Below are 21,654 nucleotides of genomic sequence, written 5' to 3' on the forward strand. Positions count from 1 at the left end.
CCCAGCCCCCTCCCCTCCCCCCGATAAATTGGTAAGGTGATGACCCGTCAGGCCACTTTGGCCCAGGCTAACTAGGTGTCACGTCTTGACCACAAAAAATTCTTGATCAGCATCTCCAACCGACTGATACAGGAGCTCGAGAGAATCTAGCAAGACGTGATATACCACATAGTAGCCAACGGCACCTGAATGGCCACTACAACTTTGACTACCAAAGAGAGTCGTGCCGAACTCTAATGGAGCAATTTCCTCCTAATGGATAGGATGAGGAGAGCAATTTGATGCTCTAAGGACAAATCCAAGCCAACCTGACAACCCAGATAGCTTACAAAGACCCTGGGGGGATCCACCTGAAGCCCTCACCTGGCGACCAATCAGGACTACAAGCACTACCTACCCAGAAAGCCACTGTCTTCCTCCAGTTGATCAGTAATCATGAAGCACAACAAAACACCTCAAGAGCCTGCTTACATGTGTGCAAATTGGCCTCATGGCCCTCCCAAGTACATGGCTGAGTCATCAGTAAACTTAGCGTCAAGTAGGTCATCCCCCCTAATGGGGAGCTCTAGACCACGCAAGCCAAGCTCATGTGAAGCCAAAAATCTGCTCATCACCTCAGCATACAAGGGAAAGAGGAAGGGGGCAAGAAAGTAACCCTATCTAACCGAGCGCGTGAGCATGAAGCGTTCTATCACAAGGCGGGCACCACGTGCCAATATAAAAGAACAGACTAAACAGACTTTTAACACTTCAATAACAATTGAACTGAAAGAGAGAGACAACGCGTGACATGAAGTGGTGGAATTCCACCCCAGAGAGTATTGGCCCCAAACCTTGGCGCCCCTTTCGGTATCTCTTTATATTGCATCATCAAAGTATAAGTCGATACTCCAGACTCTGCACCTTCTCCAGGAAGCATGCCAGAGAATGAGCCCTAGCCTTATATCTTGGCCTGAAAAGCAGTTACAGTAAAAAGCCTTTTAAAACTCAAAAGCTTCTGGTCCAAAAGCAAAGCAAAAAAGCTGCCAACGTAAATCACGGTAATCCGTACAGCCTACCACGTCCTCAGCCAACGCAAAACGCGGAAATCCGTACAACCTGCCACGTCATCATGTCAGCACAAATTTTAGAAATCTGTCTCCTGTCCTCAGGGTTAGGGTTTCTGCAATTTTAGGGTTAGGGTTTCTAGAATTAGGGTTTCAACAATTAGGGTTTTTGGCAAAAATTAGGGTTAGGGTTTCTACTCTCGGACAGCCACATCATCTGTAAGTTGGCTCCATTCTTTAGGCTTTGACACGTCAATAGTTTGTTACATCTCCCCTTCTTGAAAGAGAGTAATCGTCCGCGATTACAACATATCTGCAAAACAACTCAAGTTAGCTCAAAAATTTCCGAGGGACAATCAGTTTGCTCTTTTTATTAAGGAGTTAGCTTCTCCTTTCTACTCTTTTGATCAAGGAGTTAGCTTCTCCTTTCGGCTGTTTTGATCAAAGAGTTAGCTTCTCCTTTTGGCTATTTTGATCAAGGAGTTAGCTTCTCCTTTCGTCCAGATCGGAACTCTTGATATTCCGACGTAGTAAAATTAGCCATCACACCCAGACCGTACTGATCTTCCACGGGTGTCTTGATGCACTAAAATTACAAACCGAGACAATCTCATCCAATTAGGAATATTCAGTAATTGACACATCACAATGCAACACAAATGGTCACATATGCATGTTACAAGACACAACAAACAGCGTCATTGAGCACTCCGCCGAGACAAACGGTCTGCGGTATGAAGCTACTCAACGACTGCCTCATCACTCCCCCCACAAATAACCTAAAAAGGTCCGAGCCATGAGCTCACATGATTGTACGACCAAACGCTCCCCAGACTGCAATCTGCGTCGCTTGGAGGTTCAACCATACAACCAAACGCTCCCCAGACTGCAATCTGCGTCGCTTGGAGGTTCAACCATACAACCAAACGCTCCCCAAGCATCGGCCTGTGTCGTTCGGAGATTTTCTAGCATACAACGAAACGCTCCTCAAGCATCGGCTTGCGTCGTTCCGAGGTTTTCAAACCAACGAAACGCTCCCCAGGCATCGACCTGCGTCGTTCCGAGGTTACTTAAACAGTATTTCTCACTTCTCCACCCGGGAGTAAAATCACAAATCATTGAAACCAGTAACAAACCAGAGTCAAACAATTGAAATCGGCACCAAAACAGGTTCAAAACAGATACGATCCATTTTAAACAAATTCCAAACAGGATCACCAAACAAGATCAAACAGAACTCAAACTTAAAAAACAATCTCGACGTCAGTCGAGCTCGAAAAGTCAACTGACTTTCCATCTTGAAACCTGCACCAAAAATTAGGGTTAGGTTCCTTCCATGAGGTCGTAGCCGAGCACAGCATGGTCCGTCAGCTCTTGGACAAACAGTGTTGCTTGGGCGACGATGGTAGTCCCAAGATAGCAATCGCACTAAACCTCCAAGGTTCGTGAAGAGACATCTACTGAGAGATGTCGAGAAATTTCAAGATATAATCTGTCAGGGTTTCCATGGCAAGCATTTCAGGATACCCCACTCTGCCAAAAGTTGCACTCCGAAGGAAGATGTCAGAAACCATACAACTTCGAACAAATTTTTTTCTTGAAAGCTTGCCAAGTACTTGGAGTATGCTGCTTGGTAGCTGTAGACATCAACGTCTGCATGACACTGCTTCTAAGAAAAACAGTGACTCGAAACAAAACTGGATCCTTCTCTTGTAAGTGATCTTAATTGGCTTATGCCCTGTAAGACATGAGCGGTGAAGACGGGAGCGCGATCGATGCGCGATGAAGTAAGGGTGGGAGTGGCTGATAAGTCCGGGTTGAAGGGCGAAGATACCTCGAATAAAATCTGTCTGCTCTTTTGTAGGACCGGTATGCTATCAGAAAAGCATACGACTGATGCTCTGATACCACTGTCACAAGACGGGCACCACGTGCCAATAAAAAAGAACAGATTGAACAGACTTTTAACACTTCAATAACAACTGAACTAAAAGAGAGACGAAACGCGACACGGAGTGGCGGAATTCCACCCCAAAGAGTATTGGCCCCAAACCTTGGCGCCCCTTTTGGTATCACTTTAGATTGCATCATCAAAGTACAAGTCGGTACTCCAGACTCTGCACCTTCTCCAAGAAGCATGCCAGAGAATGAGCCCTAGTCTCATATTTAAAGGCCCTTGGCCTGAAAAGCAGATACAGTAAAAAGCCTTTTAAAACTCAAAAGCTTATGGTCCAAAAGCAAAGCCAAAAAGCTGTCAGCGTAAATCACAGAAATCCGTACAACCTGCCACGTTATTAACCAACGCAAAACGCAAAAATCCGTACAAACTGCCACGTCATCATGTCAACGCAAATTTAAGAAATCTGTATGCTGCCCTTAGGGTTAGGGTTAGGATTTTTGCAGTTTTAGGGTTAGGGTCTCCTCAACTGAATGACACTTGTGTATCCATGGCAAGGCCCCACAGTCTCAAGTAACTCTCTCACCCACCCGGGTCCACTGAGATGCCAGCAGATGAAAGGTAAACTCATGACGCCGCTCCTCAATGCTAGTCAGCTCATGTCTAGACGGCTACATTTGCTCCTCCACTCAAGGACAATCTGGATGGTGCTCCTCTATGAGAGTGCACGTGTGCGGACGAGAGAGAGAGAGAGAGAGAGAGAGAGAGGGGACGATCAGCCCCCCATGATCCATGAGCAAAAGACCCAATACACAATAACCAGATGATAGAAGTGGGTACCCCCCTGGCCCCATAAATAGGTGCCCAAGGGGAGGTAGGGCATGCCAATAAAATCCCCACGACTCAACAAGAAAAATGATATATGGAAATATATGAGGACCCTCGGACAAGGTGGACGGCTAGCTATCAGCCCGGAGGCATACTAGCCGTACAGGTATACCCTAGACCTGTGAAGCAGCAAAGTGGTGTAAATCTAACAAACCGCGTGAAGCCGAAGATGTAAGGCAAATGATGAAGATGTATGTTGTAATGTCCACTGAAGGATACTCCGTGAGTATAGCAGCAGTATGGGGTGTCCCAACCGTTGAGAAATCTCCATGGTAAAGTGTCGTCACGAGCAATGTAGCAAACTACTGTACTCCACCGATACAGGGTGAAGATACTGCGTGAAGGTCCCGAACTGAGTGTGAAAAAAACTGTCGTAAAAGAAGTGTCAATAGACATGCAAGTGTCCTATCCAATAGGATCTATGGTGTTTGTATTCAAACCGTGTGTAGAAAATAGGAAAGCCCAGAAACCGTCATGAGCATGATCGGAAGCCTGTCAATGTATGAACCTGTACGCCTATATGGCTAGGTGGCTAAGCTGTGTAAAACTCCAGGAAGGTCAGATGTGGCAATCTTTGTTGTAAACGTCCTCCGAAACAAGGAAAGCCAGACTAAACAGTCTGCATTGTAGAAGCTACCGTAGGCTGCAACAATCACCGATTGACCCAACGGACCACCATCAAATGGTGCCCTGTCAATAGGTAGGGTAATCCAAGATGAGGGGAAAGTCAGACTCAACAGTCTGCGTTGTGCAGGCCCTCTTAGAAGAGGTGGTGTCAGACCAAGCTCTCTGCACCGTAATCATCCTACATGAAGTAGGGAAGCCAGACTAAGCAGTCTGCGCTGAGAAGTGAAGTGACCAGACCAAGATGTCTGCGCTGTCTTGCCTGTATCTCCTGCCTCCAATCCTCTGACGTCAACCAAAACAAAATCCGCGCCACCAAACCGCATCTCGGTGTGACTCTCAATGTGAATGAGCTGGGAGTGGTCTGCTGCCTAGATCAGGGGATAAGTCTGTTGTAAGGTTACTGAGGGTGAGTGTAAGTAACTCTGAAGGTAGCAATCCAAATGATCAGGAGTGTAGAAGAGCAATTGCACTACCATCCAAGCAAAACTCCGGGTGACTCCGGATGTAGTCGCTAGATGCCTGATCTCCCGCATCTCGTGGGTAAACTCTCCGATAGAGTCTAAAGAACTGAAGTCTCACTCCAGTCTGTAGATCTAAGCAATGAATCTGTCCAAGAAGAAATCCAAGCTCCTCTCCCTAAGTCCATGTAGATGCTCCTGTGGAAGCAAGTCGTATGACATGTCAAGGTCAAGTGGTAAGTGTCAGTCCCCCAAAGATGGCGATGTCTTCTCTGGGAATGTGTCATAAGCATGGTCATATCTCGTGTGAACTCTAGAGATGAGTGCATAGGTGTGTCCATAGCAAACCACAAGTCACCAACCCCTTTGGAGTGCGCAACCGCGGAATAATGGCTGGAATGAATGGATCTCCCCAGGATCATATGTCCATAGATGATCAAGCCGATGTCGAAGATACCGTGTACTGCAGCAATCACTAAGAGACCGCATGGACCACCATTGGATGGTGTCTTGGCAGGAGGTAACTTCTTCCTCTGTGAAAAACACAAACCATGTGGCTGTTGTCCACCCAAAAACACAAATACGAGGTGATAAAAACGTTGCTGTCCGTCGATTTTCAACGTGCTCATACGCTTCCGGCAAGGTCCGGAGCGATGCAGAGGGTGTAGGGAGGGTGGGGAATCAATGTGAGAACCCAAAGTGGGCCGAAAACAGAGAAAACAGCAGGTGTTTATGCTTTTGAAATCCGACGGAAATAGAGAGGTTACAAGCCAGCAAGGCATCAGTTGCCAAGCTGATGTGTCGTAAGGCAAGAGGAAGCCCAACGTTCCCCTCTGTGCAGCGAACGTTGCCTTGCTATGCAAAGACGCAACAGATCCCAAAAACGCAGATCTGGCTAGAAACACAGATGAAGCAGAGGGGTTTTCTAGTGACGAAAAGTCCCAAAAAGTATAGCGCTACCAAAAACGCCAAGTATGGAGACAAAAAAGTAAGTGGAGGTGGGGTCCTCCGCGACAGAAAACTCCATATTCCATTGTGTGCCTGGCTTTTGCAAAACACTGGCAAGTCTACATAAAAAACGTTGGCTGATCTGATCTTCTTCGGAGGAGGAGAACCTCTGCAAGTGAAGCGTCGAAACATGAAGAACCTAAAGCTTTGATACCATGTGATGCTTGAGCTCTATTACCATGTGAGTACGCGTGTGCGTAATCGTGAGAGAGGAAGAGAGAGAGAGAGAGAGAGACAGACAGTAGACACAAACGCCAGAGATGGTGAAGAGGGGGCGATCAATCCCCCACGACTACCATGAGCAGAAGACCCAATACACAATAACCAGATAATGGAAGTGGGTACCCCCCCGGCCCCATAAATAGGTGCCCAAGGGGAGGTAGGGCAATGCCATATTAAATCCCCACGACCCAACAAGAAAAATGATATATGAAAATATATGAGGCCGCCCGGACAAGGTGGACGGCCGGCCCAAGAGTGGACGGTCGGACAATGCAGAGAAAATGCATATGCAAAGGGTGGCCAGCTCAGAGGCATACTAGTCGTACAAGTATGCCCTGGACCTGTAAAGCAACAGAGTGGTGTAAATCTAGCATCTTGTATCCGCTGTAAGAAGACAATATCCAGTCGGAGACACTTCTCCTCCGCCCTGGCTGCAGCCAAGCGAGCTGCAGACTCTTGGAGGAAGAAGTGACTACGCTCAGCAAGTCCAGAGGCATTCTACTAATAGGGGTGCCCTGAGTGTTCAAACTCCAAAGTGCCACCACCCACTCTCTAAGCTCTGCATCTAGCACGATTCTCTTAGGGGTGTGGCATCGTACTCTCACTCCTCTATCTGTTTGTCAGGGTAAGAATCACTAGCGTATGATGTGAAAATATAGTCCCTGCTAGAATGCAAACAAATCCTCCCATGTCACAATTGTAATCATTGACATTGAAGCGATCTATCCGAGATAGATTCACTCCTCCTACTCTATGGTCAGAGCGAGAGAAAGCTAAGCTGTTTGAGGACCGCACAAAGCCTGCATGCTGCCAAACTCAGCTCGTGCTCTTTCTTCATACTCTCTCAAGGCTCAAGCTTAAAGTTGCAGCCTCAACTTTCAAGGCTCACCCTTTCTGGGCTTCCTCAAGCCAAGGCTCCCTCTCCCTTTCCCTTGGGCCTCAAGGCTTTAAGCCTCAAGGCTCAAGCCTGAGTCTGTCAGGGTAAGAATCAGTAGCGTATGATGTGAAAATGTAGTCCCTGCTAGAATGCAAGCAAATCCTCCCATGTCACAAATGTGATCACTGCATTGAAGCGATCTATCCGAGATAGATTCACTCCTCCTACTCTATGGTCAGAGCAAGAGAAAACTAAGCTGTTTGGGGACCGCACAAAGCCTGCATGCTGCCAAACTCAACTCATGACCAAAACTCAGCTCCTGCTCTTTCTTCATACTCTCTCAAGGCTCAAGCTTGAAGTTGCAGCCTCAACTTTCAAGGCTCACCCTTTTCGGGCTCCCTCAAGCCAAGGCTTCCTCTCCCTTTTCCTTGGACCTCAAGGCTTTAAGCCTCAAGGCTCAAGCCTGAGGCTCCACTTCTCCCTCAAGGCTCACTCTCCACTTCTCCATCCCTCTCGAGTCATCACCTCTCTTCCTCTCCCTTAAGCCTCAAGGCTTTAAGCCTCAAGGATCAAGTTTGAGACTCCACCTCTCCATCTCTCCCTCTCCCTTAACTTTCAAGTTCAAAGGCTCTCTCTTCATCTCCCCCTCTCTCTCTCCCTCAACTTTCAGAAATTCAAGGCTCTCTCTCCCTCTCCCTCAGACACAATCTCCCTCTCTCTCTCTCTCTCTCTCTCTCTCTCTCTCTCTCTCTCTCTCTCTCATCACTTATGGCGCAAGCTTCCGTATCAAGCGAACGTGAGGCCTCGGTTTAATGTACCATCTCATACCAAATTTTAAATGGAGATTTAATGCACAATCTCTTGACCTATAGCTGCTATTGGTAACTATTGATGTTGCCTACGATTGATAACATGGAAATCAGAAGAGAGACGAGTTCAGAGCAACATAAAGAAATATGAATCTAGAGAATAGACGAGCATACAAAACCAAGAACGACATTTGTAGGGCTGGTGTCAGACTCAACTTTATCTCTGAAAAATACCATTTTGTTTTTTAATCGATCTCTAGTCCTTTTCCTTGAACTTGCAAGATGCTAATCAATAGTCCAAATAGATCGTTCGTCAACACCTCAGAAATACTTCAAAGAAATGCAGAAGTCTCACCTTATCCTAATCCTTTGTTCTTTGTCATTCAACAGTGCAATCAGTTCTTCAAATCTTATTTCTAGCAAAGATATTTCCCACTCAACAGAAAAATCCAACAAGCAATGTGCATTATTGGTTTGCAAATAGGTTATAAAAAACAAAAAAAGAGAACTTTAATACTTACTATTTTCTTGTTGTCCAAACGAGAATTTTGGTTGAATTAATTCATGATTTGAGCGATGTGGTACTGAAATGAAACAATAACGGATATTAGCACAACTAACTTGATTGTTTGCAAAGAAAATTTCTAAGTTACAAACACATGTAAACATATAGGAAAGCATGTGGCTTCTCTTACCGTATCTAACTCGGTCTAAAGGTCATCACAATGTAATATAACCTTAAGTGATGTCACATTCTTGGTAGCACTTACAAAGAACTCCTACCTATATTAGTTTATATGACATTTTCATAACAATACTCGGAACCACCAAAGAAAGATCCTCCAAAGCTTATCATAGGTTGGCATGTGTAAACAAAGTAGTTACATTCAATAAAAAGCTCCAAAGCTAAAGCCAAGAACTCCCCCCAAGATAGGAAGGTCCCTTCCTGCTCAATTCTAGGAAAAGATAATAAGTACCACCAGAAAGAAATTTGAGACAACCTGGAGTAAAATTGCTTCCTTTGTAACCAAATAGAAAAACATGAATCTCAAGGAACCTAAGACTCAAAGAGAATCACAACATCAGTAAACTCGGATTCCTAAGAATAGAAAGACTTGGAAGGTCGTCACCTGAGGATCATGTCTGCCAAAGCAGTCGTCGGGGTCCAACAAGACCTAGCTACTCAAGCAAACTCCCTGAGATCAACCAAATGTTTGCCACTCCTTTGCATTTGTCGAGGTCAAACCTGTAGGTACAATCCAATACAAAATACAAAACTGCATACAAACTCGGAAGAGCTCGTATACTCACATTGTTGTAACTTGCTTCCTTGAAATCTTCAACTATATTGTCCTTTCCACTTGTGCTAGAGGGAATATTGTCAAAGTCGACGATACAGAAGCGTACAATGGAGAGAATACACGAAAGAGAAAGAGAGAAAGAGAGACTGCTGAACCAACCAACCTTGGCAATGAATTGATACAATGTATAATGGTGACAAGGAATCACATATATATCCACCTAAGTATATGCCCTACCCAGACTTTGACAAATAAGTAAAATAAATACCTAAAAGCCAAAATAAATAATGGGATCACTTTGGGCAATTCACTTGAGATGCCAAAACTCTAACATCCTCTTTGTAGCTTATAGTGGACATAAATAGTGAGACCAAATCGATGAAGAAGCTACCATGGATACCTCACAAGTGGCCACCAACTGGATACATGTCGGTTTTGCTACCCTCAACTCTGTACCTTAAGAGAATGCCATCTTGAGTATCGGTTGCCTTTAGAAAATTGAAATGTAGACCACACTACGTCCAAGAATTCACGTTCGTAAACTATGAACACATCACGTCCAAACAAGAATTCCCATTCGTAAATTGTAAACATATCACGTTCAAACTTTCCAAACAATGAACTTTGAAACACATCCTATCCATAATCTGACCAACAACAATAAATTGGTGCACTCATCCATAGTGTTTTAGATATGTCTTAATGATTCCTTGCTAGATGCATGTGCCTTGAAATCCGACCTAGAGGTTCAAACACCGCTAACTTGAACTCCAACACAAGGGTCCAAATTAATTATATGGAGCAGAGTTTGCCCCTCTTTGCCACTCACAAGCCTCTCTCGGCTGAAGGTAGTGGTGGCACTAATCTCCATGTGACTAGAAGACAGGAGTCTATGCCAATGTAGACTCCACTACACAAGCAGCCTCTTTGTTGTCCTTCCCTGAGTCACTATGACTACTTTCCTCCTGATGCTTGATTTTATCTTTTTCCTTTGTAAAATCTCTCCAGCAAAACAAAGCGTCATGTCACATTTATAACATTGGTAATCGAACCTCGTGGGTATCGAGGCAGCTAACTGAGTACTGGTACTATCAACATCGTCAAGCGTGTCTTTGCCTCTGTCCTCTAGCATACTCTTGCATTTGCTTTTGGCTTCACAATCTCAAGCCAAACAAATTGACGGCTTCCTTGAGAACTTCGCATGTGCATAGGCCGCTAACTCGGAACTAGTCGATCCACTTTCCATAGCTGATAGTTTGTAAGGTGCAACGGAATGAATGTTTAACTTTGCTCAAAATGAGTGCTCCGAACTGTGCTCAAGGTTCCTTTAACTTAAGGAAGGGAGAGCCTTCTGTTCTTTTATGAGAGAGTGCAGGTGATCACAAACAAAGTGAATAGACACTGTGAATGAAGGTGCTGAGACTGAGAGATAGAGAGAGAAGAGAATACGACACTAGAATGTTGTCAAAACCCTCCTCCGAAGGCCCCACTCTCTATGGCGAGAGCGGTCTACTATTGATTGCACAAACCTCTACAATGCTTGGACTTGCTGACGATGTCGACGACGATGAGGATGACGACGAGACGGGCTGAAATCTACACATCTTTATCTGCTGAATTCTGACTCTATGTCGGTGACGATGTCGATGTCTATGGCGACGATGCGACGACGACGCGCTGAAAACGCAGATGCTGAAATTGTTGGGTGAAGAAGGGCATGAGGGAAGCTATAGAGGCGCACACACATACCCGTAGATGCACACACACACACAGCAAGAAGCTTGATAGCTTGAAGCTCCCTCACTTTGTTATGAGAAGTTCAAGTGTGAGTATGAGAGAAAGATACGAGTCTCCCTAAGTATAACGTACCACCACACATGCGTATAGTGTGTATATGTGGTTACACGGAGAAAAAACCTCTAGCCAGCACTAGAGTAAAAAGTACCCACGTATAGGGAAACGGTTCACATCAAAACTACCCGAGGGACACGTGAGTGTAACAAACCCCCCTGGAGTGAATGATAGAGTCTTCGCAGCACCACATACATCACTGTGTACAAGCTGTAATTATTTTGTAGCATGAACAGAACCATCCTTCGGAAAAGAGGCACGATGCATTTTGCCAAGTATACAACCTTCACAAGCATCCTTCTCAATGGAGCTAAGTGTGGGCAAACCAACAACCATATCACGCTTTTGTAAACAGAGCAAGCTATTGAAGTTTAAATGACCAAAACGTGCAGGCCATAACTCCGTTTCAGCCATAGAAGGAGAACGAACAAGCAAGGCATTTGATGCATGTCTCTCATAAGTATCCATGCGATACAAGCCATTGCATAACGTCCCAAACGTAACAATAACATCACCATTGCTGAAATCATGAACCATACATTTGGCATCCACAAAATGTACATGAAGACCCGAAAAGGCAATGGTAGGAACCAAAAGCAAGTTCTTCTTTATGCCTGGCACATACAAGGCATTCTTGAGAGTCACAACACCCCCATTTGCAACCGTAAGCTTTATGTTCCCAACTCCAATGATAGGGTAAGAGGCATTATTTGCGTAAACAACATGCCCCCCCCTTTGGTGCATCTTGCAAGGACACAAAAAACTTCTTATATGATGTTATGTGCTTAGAAGCACCACTATCAAAGTACCAATCAAGATCAGCCTCATGCACTGTCATACATGTAGAATGTAATGAAGAATCATATGTGCATGTAGCAACACAAGCCCAAACATCTTGAGCAAGATTAGCTTCATCATCCTTTGCATTACTCGTGCTCTCAATGATAGACATGCCCGATTGCTTCTTCTTATCATTACGCTTTGCAAGCTTTCTACATTCCTCAATGGTATGTCTCGGCTTCCGCCAATACTTGCATCTCTTTTTTTTTTGTGAATCACCATCACTAGAAGAATTAGTGGAAGAGGGAGTTTAGGGCTTTGGTTTTGATGTGCCCAAAGCTTGTCCGGACTTGCTTTTACCTCTTTGAGAGATAGCAAGTACTTGAGGTCCCTCAATCAAACCACTTCTATTCATTCTAGATTGCTCTTCTTGCAAGAGAAGTGACACAACCTCATCAAAAGTATACATGTTGGGATTTCCTTTTGCAACCTAACAAAGAGTAGTAGCAAAGCTTTGAAAAGAATTTGGCAACCCTTTAAGCAAAGTGGAGATGAGAGAATTGTCCGAGATAATCTCATCTATGTTTGCCAATTGCTCTTTCAAATCCTTAATCTTTGTAACATACACATCAACGGACTCACCTTCAGCCATATGCATTTCCTCAAGTTGCTTCCTCAAGTAAGTCACACGAGCTTCATTGCGCCCGGTATACAAAGAAGTAAGTACATCCCAAGCTTGTTTGGATGAAGTGCAAGACCGAATGTGCGGAACAATATGACGCTTCACGGAATCAAAGCATGTGCTTGGGCATCCTTTCCATCACATCTAAGCTGATCATGTGTAAATGGAGAAGATGAAGAAACAACTGTTGAAGAGCTACTTGCATCTGTAACAATAGAAGTAGAACTGCCAGGTCTCTTGTCTACATCCGCCACAATGTTCCATAGTTGCTTTGCAACAAGCACATGTTTCATCATGTAAGACCACATCAGATAATTAGTCCCATCAAGCTTATCCTCAGCTTGAAGCATGCCAAACAAGTCGTTGTTCCTTGCCATAGCACCCACGAACAATAAATTGGCAAGAAATGCACTCCCGACAAAACCTGCAGAAAATCTGCAGACCTGTAAATGATGTTACAACAAAGCCTTAATGTGTCCAGAAATGTTGATTCATGATATCGCTGCGTAGTGCTCGTTCTTAGCTTCGTTTTGAGTCCTAGGTTGAGCAAAACGGACACCCGGAGCACCCATGGCGAGCAAAACAGTGACTAGCTGTCCCGAAGCTGCACCTCCTACAAAACCTAATATGAGGTATAGAGGAAGGAGAATGCTTGTCGGAGCTAAAGAGCTTGCTCTGATACCATCGTTGGGTGAAGAAGGGCGTGAGGGAAGCTATAGACGTGCACACATACACCCGTAGATGCGCGCACACACACAGCAAGAAGCTTGATAGCTTAAAGATCCCTCACTTTGTTATGAGAAGTTCAAGTGTGAGTATGAGAGAAAGATACGAGTCTCTCTAAGTACAACGTACCACCACACATGCGTATAGTGTGTATATGTGGTTACACGGGGAAAAAACCTCTAGCCAGCACTAGAGTAAAAAGTGCCCGTGTATAGGGAAACGGTTCACAGCAATCCTACCCGAGAGACACGTGAGTGTAACAGAAATCTGCGTTTTCTGGGCTGAATCTGCAAACCTTCTGGGATCTGACCGTACGACGAGAAACTGCTACAGGATTGTGAGATTTGCGAGGTTCGGGGGCTCTACTGCAGTATCTGACTGCTGAAAACTGAAAACGTTGATGTTTCTTGATGTTCCGTTGCGGTGAATCTGCAAAACGCTGAAGTGTGATACTGATGCAAAAACGGTAGGGCTGAAAATCTGTTGCAGGAGGAAACCCACTAACGCTAGGGCTGATCTGTTGTCGTCAAGTGGTGTTAGGTGCAGCGGAATGAATGTTTGCGCTTTGCTCAAGATGAGTGCTCCAAATTGTGCTCAAGGTTCCTTTTGTTCTTATGGAAGGTAGAGCCTTCCGTTTTTAATGAGAGAATGCTATGATCACAAACAAAGTGAATGGACACTGTGCGTGCAAGTGAATGAGACTGAGAGATAGAGAGAGAAGAGCGATACGACACCAGAGACGTTGTAAAACCCTCCTCCGAAGGCCCCACTCTCGTCGGCGAGAGTGGTCTACTTATGATTGCACAATCTGGTACAAATGGTATGCACGGATGATGCAAGTCTAGGCTATGTCGACGATGACGACGGGGACGACGAGACCGACCTAAAGGCTGAAATCTGCAATTTTCTACTGCTGTCCAAAAACGCTATGGGCTAAAATATGCGACTAGTCCAAAAAAGCTGATTTGGGGGCTGTTTTCAGTGGGTCTTGGTCGCTGAAAATCTGCAGGTTTAGGGCTGAAAACTGAGGTTCTTCAAGGCTGAAAACTGATGGTCTTTCCCGGCCGAATCTGCTACTTCTTTATGGCTGATCTTGCTGCTTCTTTAGAGGGCTGAATCCTCGTGAAAACGCCAGGCTGCATCTGTCAAAAACGCTAGGCTGTTGGAAATCAAAAAACGCTAGCTTGTCTGCTTTCCAACGATGGATGATGATGTTGATGCAAGCGCTAGTGGCTGGGAGGTATGGCGATGACTGCTGATGCAAAAACGCCAAGGCTGAGGCTTGCTTTCCAAAAACGCTGGGATGAGGGGGAATCTGCTGCTTGGAGGGAATCCACCAAGGCTTGGTCTTGCTAAGAAGTTGCCTGCTGAGCTTGGCTCCTGTTGCCTCTTCTCCCAAATAGTGCTAGCTCTAGTTTGCTTATATACAAACTTAGCAAAATTGCCCTACCTACTTTTGTTGGAAAGTCACACAAAAATAATAAGTGAAAAATGTCAAAAATAGGTAAAATAGCCTAAATGCACTGGAAAATTTCCCTGATGGATTTTGATGGGAATACTGATGATCATGTTGTATGCAACCAAAGGATATGCATCTACACTAAGTGACTGGGCATGCACGGTCTACGAATAGACTCACAAAAGTGTCAAATCACTTCTAATCTAGACTGACTGGACTGACTGAACCCTGATCATGCTGTAGCTTGTCCACCAACACATAGGGTTGGATGTGTCACGGGACATCCCCTCCTTTTCAAAGTGAGGTACTGGTACCGAACTGTATGGCGTCGAGGGAGATCGCCACTAACAAGGTGGTAAGGTACGTAAGGTACGGTACGTATTCGATAAACCTGTACATAGTACCGAATAGATACAGTTGTTAGGTACGTAAAATTCGTAGGTTTCTTTTTTTAAATTCCAAAAACCTACAATACGGTCTATACTTGATAAAAAATTCATAAGTATCACTCCAAGGATGTTAGTTCACTATTCTATAAACCAAGGCAAAGCTTTCATACAAGTTCTTGATCGTGCTTGCCCTCCTATATTCACCACCGCAATGACGTTCGTGTGTGCTCTATAAATGCAAGTTGTATCGAAATGTCTACAAAACTAGGTGTTAGGATAAGGCTAAAGAAGGGCAAACCAAAACTTCCTGCCACAATAGGGTTTATTTCCACATATTACACACAGCACTGCGGCAAAAAAAAAAAAAAAAAAACACACACACACACACACGTACAATACGAATCCGTACGGTACAGATCCGTACATACGTATGGATCCTACCTTGGCCACTAATATCCGGAATCCTGGAAGGGACTCTTTGTCGGCCCACTCTGATGTGTGGGTCGTGCGATACTTGAACTTCATAAAGGTCTGCAACGCTTGCTTCTTTGGGCCGCGCCGAAAGCAACAAAGTCTTCTGTGGCTCCTTCGATACTTCAACTTCGTCAAGAATCCTGCTTCTTCCTTCTGCAAGAATCTCCATGGCTAAATTTTTTTTGAAATCATTTCCAACACAAAACCATGAATATACCCATTCCATGTAAAGTGAGTTGAAAAAATCTTGTCTTCTCTAAAGACTGTGCATGCAATGTAAATGAACCAATAGACGGAATGTCAAACTGTTCACCACATACATGCAAACAATGAGAGTAAATCTTTCTCTTATGATCTAGAGCAATCAACTGTGGCAATTCATAACGCAAAAGCCCATGCTTGGTGCTCATACTTTCATGTGCTCTTTCTACAACTGTGTCATGCCAAGGAAGAGACATGGAATGTGACTTCCTTGAATGCATACTTTTCAGCTTTTCATGAAAAATCCACATACATTCGTACTCATCCATGAGTGAAACGTGCTCAACGTACAATATGTCATGCCTAGTAAAAGGGATCACATAAAGACGCTGACTAAAATACAAGAAACGATCACGAATGGAACACTTGAACAATGCGTGCATATCAATCATGCGAACACATAATACTTCTTGTGAGGGTTCTTTGGACCAAGGCTCGAGAGCCAAGATCGTTTCTTCTTGAGTGATCGAATCGTCCTGTGGGGGTTCTTTGGACCTCGACTCGAAATCCAAGATCGGTTCTTCGTGATTGATCGAAACTACGAGGTTAGCTTCGCTAGAAAAAGCATCAACTAACTCATCATCCTTGTGAACAATCACATCATCTTCATGCAAATCATCATGCTTGTGAGAAATCACATCTTGATCATGCAAATCATCATGCTTGTCATTGACAACCAAATCATCATGCAAATCATCATGCTCATCTTTATCATCCAAATCATCATGCTCATCATTGTCAATCAAATCATCATCATGCAAATCATCATGCTTCTCACAATCATGCAAATCCTGTGTGTCATGCTTTGGAGAAGAAGAGACTGAGAGAGTCTCCGTCTCCTGAATCTCTTGCATCTGTGCAGGCACTTGAGAAAAGAGTCGCAAGAACTCTTGCATGTGTCGGTCGCTCTGTTCTTGACTTGCTTTGGCTGCTGCCATTCTTTCTTGGTGTTTGCGTTCCAATTCTGCTTTTCTTTCTGCTTTGTCTTCTGCGTGCCTACAATCCATTTCTGCTTTTATTTTTGCGTGTCTATGATTCATTTCTGCTATTCTTTCTGCATTTCTTGCTTCGCGTTCTAAGTTCCTTTTCATAAACATCAGCTCCAACTCCTCCATAGGAGTTGTGCAATCCTTCACGTAGATGGGGAAGGGGGAGGGTCGGAAAAACCTCCTGGTAGGGAAAATTCTTCTTTGCCTCTCTCATGCTCATCACCTCCAAGCGAAGTATCCATCCGCTTCGAGTGATGACCATTCTGAAGTCGTGGGTTCTTGTGGGTTCTTGGGGTTCTTAAGTTCACGAGGAACTTGGATTCTTGGGGGTCTTGAGTTCTTGAGGTTCTTGAGGTTTTCTTTCGCTTGCAAACCGTGTTTGAGAAGGATCTTCTCTTCACCCGAGTTCTACTCCTTTCCACGGGCGCACCCCTTGGCGGCCTTGCGCTTTTTCCCACCTCACATCGATTGGCCGGTCGCTAAGTGCACGGTCCGCTCTCAATGAGTAAAAAGAGACACAAGGGGAGGCTGGACAAGCCCTTCTTTCTTGGGATTCCTGTCACTCTTCAAAAAGACGATTAGGAATCGACACGCCCAAGCGAACTTGGGTTCGTGCGACCGCAACAAGCAAAAAAAAAATCCTTGTGATTCTTGTGGTTCTTTCCTTGAGTGATACAGAACACTGGCAAAGCTCTGATACCAATGTTAGGTGCGCGGAATGAATGTTTGCGCTTTGCTCAAGATGAGTGCTCCGAACTGTACTCAAGGTTCCTTTTGTTCTTATGGAAGGTAGAGCCTTTCGTTCTTAATGAGAGAATGCTATGATCACAAACAAAGTGAATGGACATTGTACGTGCAAGTGAATGAAACTGAGAGAGAGAAGAGAAATACGACACCAGAGACGTTGTAAAACCCTCCTCCGAAGGCCCCACTCTCGTCGGCGAGAGTGGTCTACTTATGATTTCACAATCTGGTACAAATGGTATGCATGGACTGATGCAAGTCTAGGCTATGTCGGCAATGACGACCGAGACGACGAGACCGACCTAAGGGCTGAAATCTGCAATCTTTCTACTGCTGTCCAAAAACGCTATGGGCTGAAATTTGCGACTAGTCCAAAAACGTTGATTTGGGAGCTGTTTTCAGTGGGTCTTGGTCGCTGAAAATCTGTAGGTTTAGGGCTGAAAACTGAGGTTCTTCAAGGCTGAAAACTGATGGTCTCTCTATGGCTGATCTTGCTGCTTCTTTAGGGGGCTGAATCCTCGTGAAAACGCCAGGCTGCATCTGTCAAAAACGCTAGGCTGTTGGAAATCAAAAACGCTAGCTTGTCTGTTTTCCAACGATGGATGATGATGTTGATGCAAGCGCTAGTGGCTGGGAGGTATGGCGATAACTGCTGATGCAAAAACGCCAAGGTTGAGGCTTGCTTTCCAAAAACGCTGGGATGAGGGGGAATCTGCTGCTTGGAGGAAATCCACCAAGGCTTGGTCTTGCTGAGAAGTTGCCTGCTGAGCTTGGCTCCTGTTGCCTCTTCTCCCAAATAGTGCTAGCTCTAGTTTGCTTATATACAAACTTAGCAAAATTGCCCTACCTACTTTTGTTGGAAAGTCACTCAAAAATAATAAGTGAAAAATGTCAAAACTAGGTAAAATAGGCTAAATGCACTGGAAAACTCCTCTGATGGAATCTGATGGATTCTGATGACCAAGGCTTGGTCTTGCTGAGAAGTTGCCTGCTGAGCTTGGCTCCTGTTGCCTCTTCTCCCAAATAGTGCTAGCTCTAGTTTGCTTATATACAAACTTAGCAAAATTGCCCTACCTACTTTTATTGGAAAGTCACTCAAAAATAATAAGTGAAAAATGTCAAAACTAGGTAAAATAGGCTAAATGCACTGGAAAATTCCTCTGATGGAATCTGATGGATTCTGATAGGAATACTGATGATCATGCTGTGTGGAACCAGAGGATATGCATCTACACTAAGCGACTGGGCATGCACGGTCTACGAATAGACTCACAAAACTGTCAGATCACTTCTAATCTAGACTAACTGGAATGACTAAACCCTGATCATGCTGTAGCTTGTCCACGGACACATAGGGTTGGATGTGTCACGTGACAAGTGGATATGCTGTCTCTGCTAATGCCGAAGCTGCTCTGCAATGCAAAAACGCCAAGGCTAATCTGTCTTGCCAAAAACGCTAGCTTGACGCTGTTGCCAAAACGCTAGGTCATGCTGTTCTGGTCCTGCTGAGAAGTTGTCTGTTGAGCAAGGTGCTTCTGCTACCTCTTCTGCCAGAAAGTGCTAGCGCTAGGTTTCTATTTATACAAACTTAGCAAAATTGCCCTACCTACTTTCCAACAAAAGTCACTTAAAAATAATAAGTGAAAAATGTCAAAAATAGGGAAAGTAGGTCTATGCACTGTAAAAATGCTCCTAATGGGTTTTGATAGAAATCTGATGATCATGATGTGTGCAACCAAAGGATATGCATCTAATCTAAGTGTCTGGACATGCACGGTCTACGAACAGACTCACAAAAGTGCCAAATGACTTCCTATACTAGACTGACTTGACTGAACTGAACCCTCGTCATGCTTTAGCTTGTCCACGGACACATAGGGTTGGATGTGTCACGTGACATCCCTCCTTTTCAAAGTGAGGTACTAGTACCGAAGTGTATGGCATCGAGAGATCGCCAACAAGGTCTGGAATCCTATAAAGGACTCTTCGCCGGCCCACTCTGATGCATGGGTCATGCGATACTTGAACTTCATAAAGGCATGCAACGCTTGCTGCTTTGGGCCACGCCGAAAGCGACAAAGTCTTTTGTGGCTCCTTCAATGCTTCCACTTTGTCTATAGTCATGCATCTACCTTCTTCAAGAATCTCCGAGGTTGAAAATTCCTGAAATCACTTTCAACACAAAAATATGAACATACCTATTCCATCTAAAGACTGAAAAAAATATCATCTTGTGTAAAGACTGTGCATGCAATGTAGATGAACAAATAGACGGAGTGCCAACCCGTTCACCACACACACACAAACAATGAGATCGAATCTTATGTTTTTGATCTAAATCAATCAACTGTGGCAAATCATAATGGACATGCCCATGCTTGATGCTCAAACTTTCTTGTGCTCTTTCTATGACTGTGTCATGCCAAGGAAGAAACAAAGAATGTGAATTCCTTGAATGCAAACATTTCATCTTTTCATGAGAAATCCGCATACATACGTGCTCATTCATGAGTGAATCGTGCTCAACGTACAATATGGCATGCCTAGGATAAGGGATCACATAAAGACGCTCACTAAAATACAGGAAACGATCACGAATAAAACACTCGAACAATACGTGCTGACTAATCATGCGAACACATAATACTCTTCCTGTGGAGATTCTTTGGACCTAAGCTCGAGAGCCAAGATCGGTTCGTCATGTTTGATCGAATCTTCCTGTGGGGTTTTATGGATCTCGACTCGAGAGCCAAGATCGGTTCGTCGTGATTGATCGAATCTGCAATGAGGTTAGCTTCACTAGAGAAAGTATCAACTAACACGTCATCCTTGTGAACAATCACATAATCTTCATGCAACTCTTCATGCTTGTGAGAAATCACATCTTAATCAGGCAAATCATCATGCTTGTCATTGTCATCCCAATCAACATGCTTATCATTATCATTCAATTCATCATGCTTATCATCATGCAAATCCTGTGACATGCTTTGGAGAAGAAGAGACTGACAGAGTCTCCTTTTCCCGAATCTCTTGCATCTGTGCCTGCACTTGAGAAAAGAACCGGAACAAGGCGGCTTTCCTTTCGTTGTGCTCATGCTCTATGGCGGCCATTCTTTCCTCGTGTTCACGTTGTATTTCTGCTTTTCTTTCTGCGGCCTCCAAGCGTGCTTGCTTGCGCTCATGCTCAAAGTAGGCCTTTCTTTCTGCTTGTCGTGCTTCGCGTTCTAACTTCCTGTCCATAAACATCTGGTCTAAAGCATCCATAGGAGTTAGTGCAATCCGTGGCGTAGATGGGAAAGAGGGAGGGTCTGAAAAACCTCCTGGTGGGAAAAACTCTTCTTCACCACTCCAATGCTCACCACCTCCATGCAAAGTATCCAATCCGCTTCGGGTGATGACTATACACTGAAGTCGTGGGTTCTTAAGTTCACGAGGAACTTGGGTTCTTGGGTTCTTGAGGTTCTTTACTTCTTGAGGGTCTTGAGGGTCTTCTTTCGCTTACAATCTGTGTTAGAGAAGGATCTTCTCTTCACCCAAGTTCCGCTCTTTTCCGTGGGCGCACCCCTTAGCAGACTTGCGCTCACACCAAGGTTGCTTTTTCCCACCTCACGTCGATTGGCCGGCCGCTAAGTGCACGGTCCGCTCTCAATGAGTGAAAAGAGGCACAAGGGGAGGCTGGACAAGCCCTTCTTTCTTGGGTTACGTGCGACCGCAACAAGCAAAAAAAAATTCTTGTGATTCTTTCCTTGAGTGATACAGAACACTGTCAAAGCTCTAATACCAATGTAAGGTGCAACGAAATGAATGTTCAACTTTGCTCAAGATGAGTGCTCCAAACTGTGCTCAAGGTTCCTTTAACTTAGGAAAGGGAGAGCCTTCTGTTCTTTTATGAGAGAGTGCAAGTGATCACAAACAAAGTGAATAGACACTGTGAATGAAGGTGCTGAGATTGAGAGATAGAGAGAGAGGAGAATACGACACTACAATGTTGTCAAAACCCTCCTCCGAAGGCCCCACTCTATGGCGAGAGCAGTCTACTATTGATTGCACAAATCTCTACAAAGCTTGGACTTGCCGACGATGAGGACGACGACGAGACGGGCTGAAATCTGAAGATGCTAAGGACTGAAATCTGCAAATCTTTATCTGCTGAATTCTGACTC

The 21,654-nt window shown here is 44.5% G+C and overlaps 1 protein-coding gene across 21 annotated transcripts in view; it reads right to left on the reverse strand.

Annotated features, from left to right (window-relative positions):
- The window catches only part of LOC147427228 (uncharacterized), an 86,628-nt gene that overhangs the window by 44,006 nt on the left and 20,968 nt on the right, over window positions 1-21,654 (reverse strand). For 10 of the 21 annotated variants that reach the window (XR_015186168.1, XR_015186167.1, XR_015186157.1 and 7 more), the window contains one exon: window positions 8,354-8,416. The exons of the other annotated variants lie outside the window; for them this stretch is intronic. Coding sequence is in view for 5 of the 10 variants with exons in the window: in XM_086498327.1 (XP_086354453.1) it covers window positions 8,354-8,416 (63 nt within the window). In the remaining 5 variants the exon portion in view is untranslated. The remainder of the gene's footprint in view (window positions 1-8,353; window positions 8,417-21,654) is intronic. 21 annotated transcript variants of the gene reach the window in all.

The sequence above is a fragment of the Adiantum capillus-veneris genome, chromosome 24 (genome assembly GCF_014529385.1).
Source record: "Adiantum capillus-veneris isolate H3 chromosome 24, ASM1452938v2, whole genome shotgun sequence".
In the NCBI taxonomy this organism is placed as follows: Eukaryota; Viridiplantae; Streptophyta; class Polypodiopsida; order Polypodiales; family Pteridaceae; genus Adiantum; species Adiantum capillus-veneris.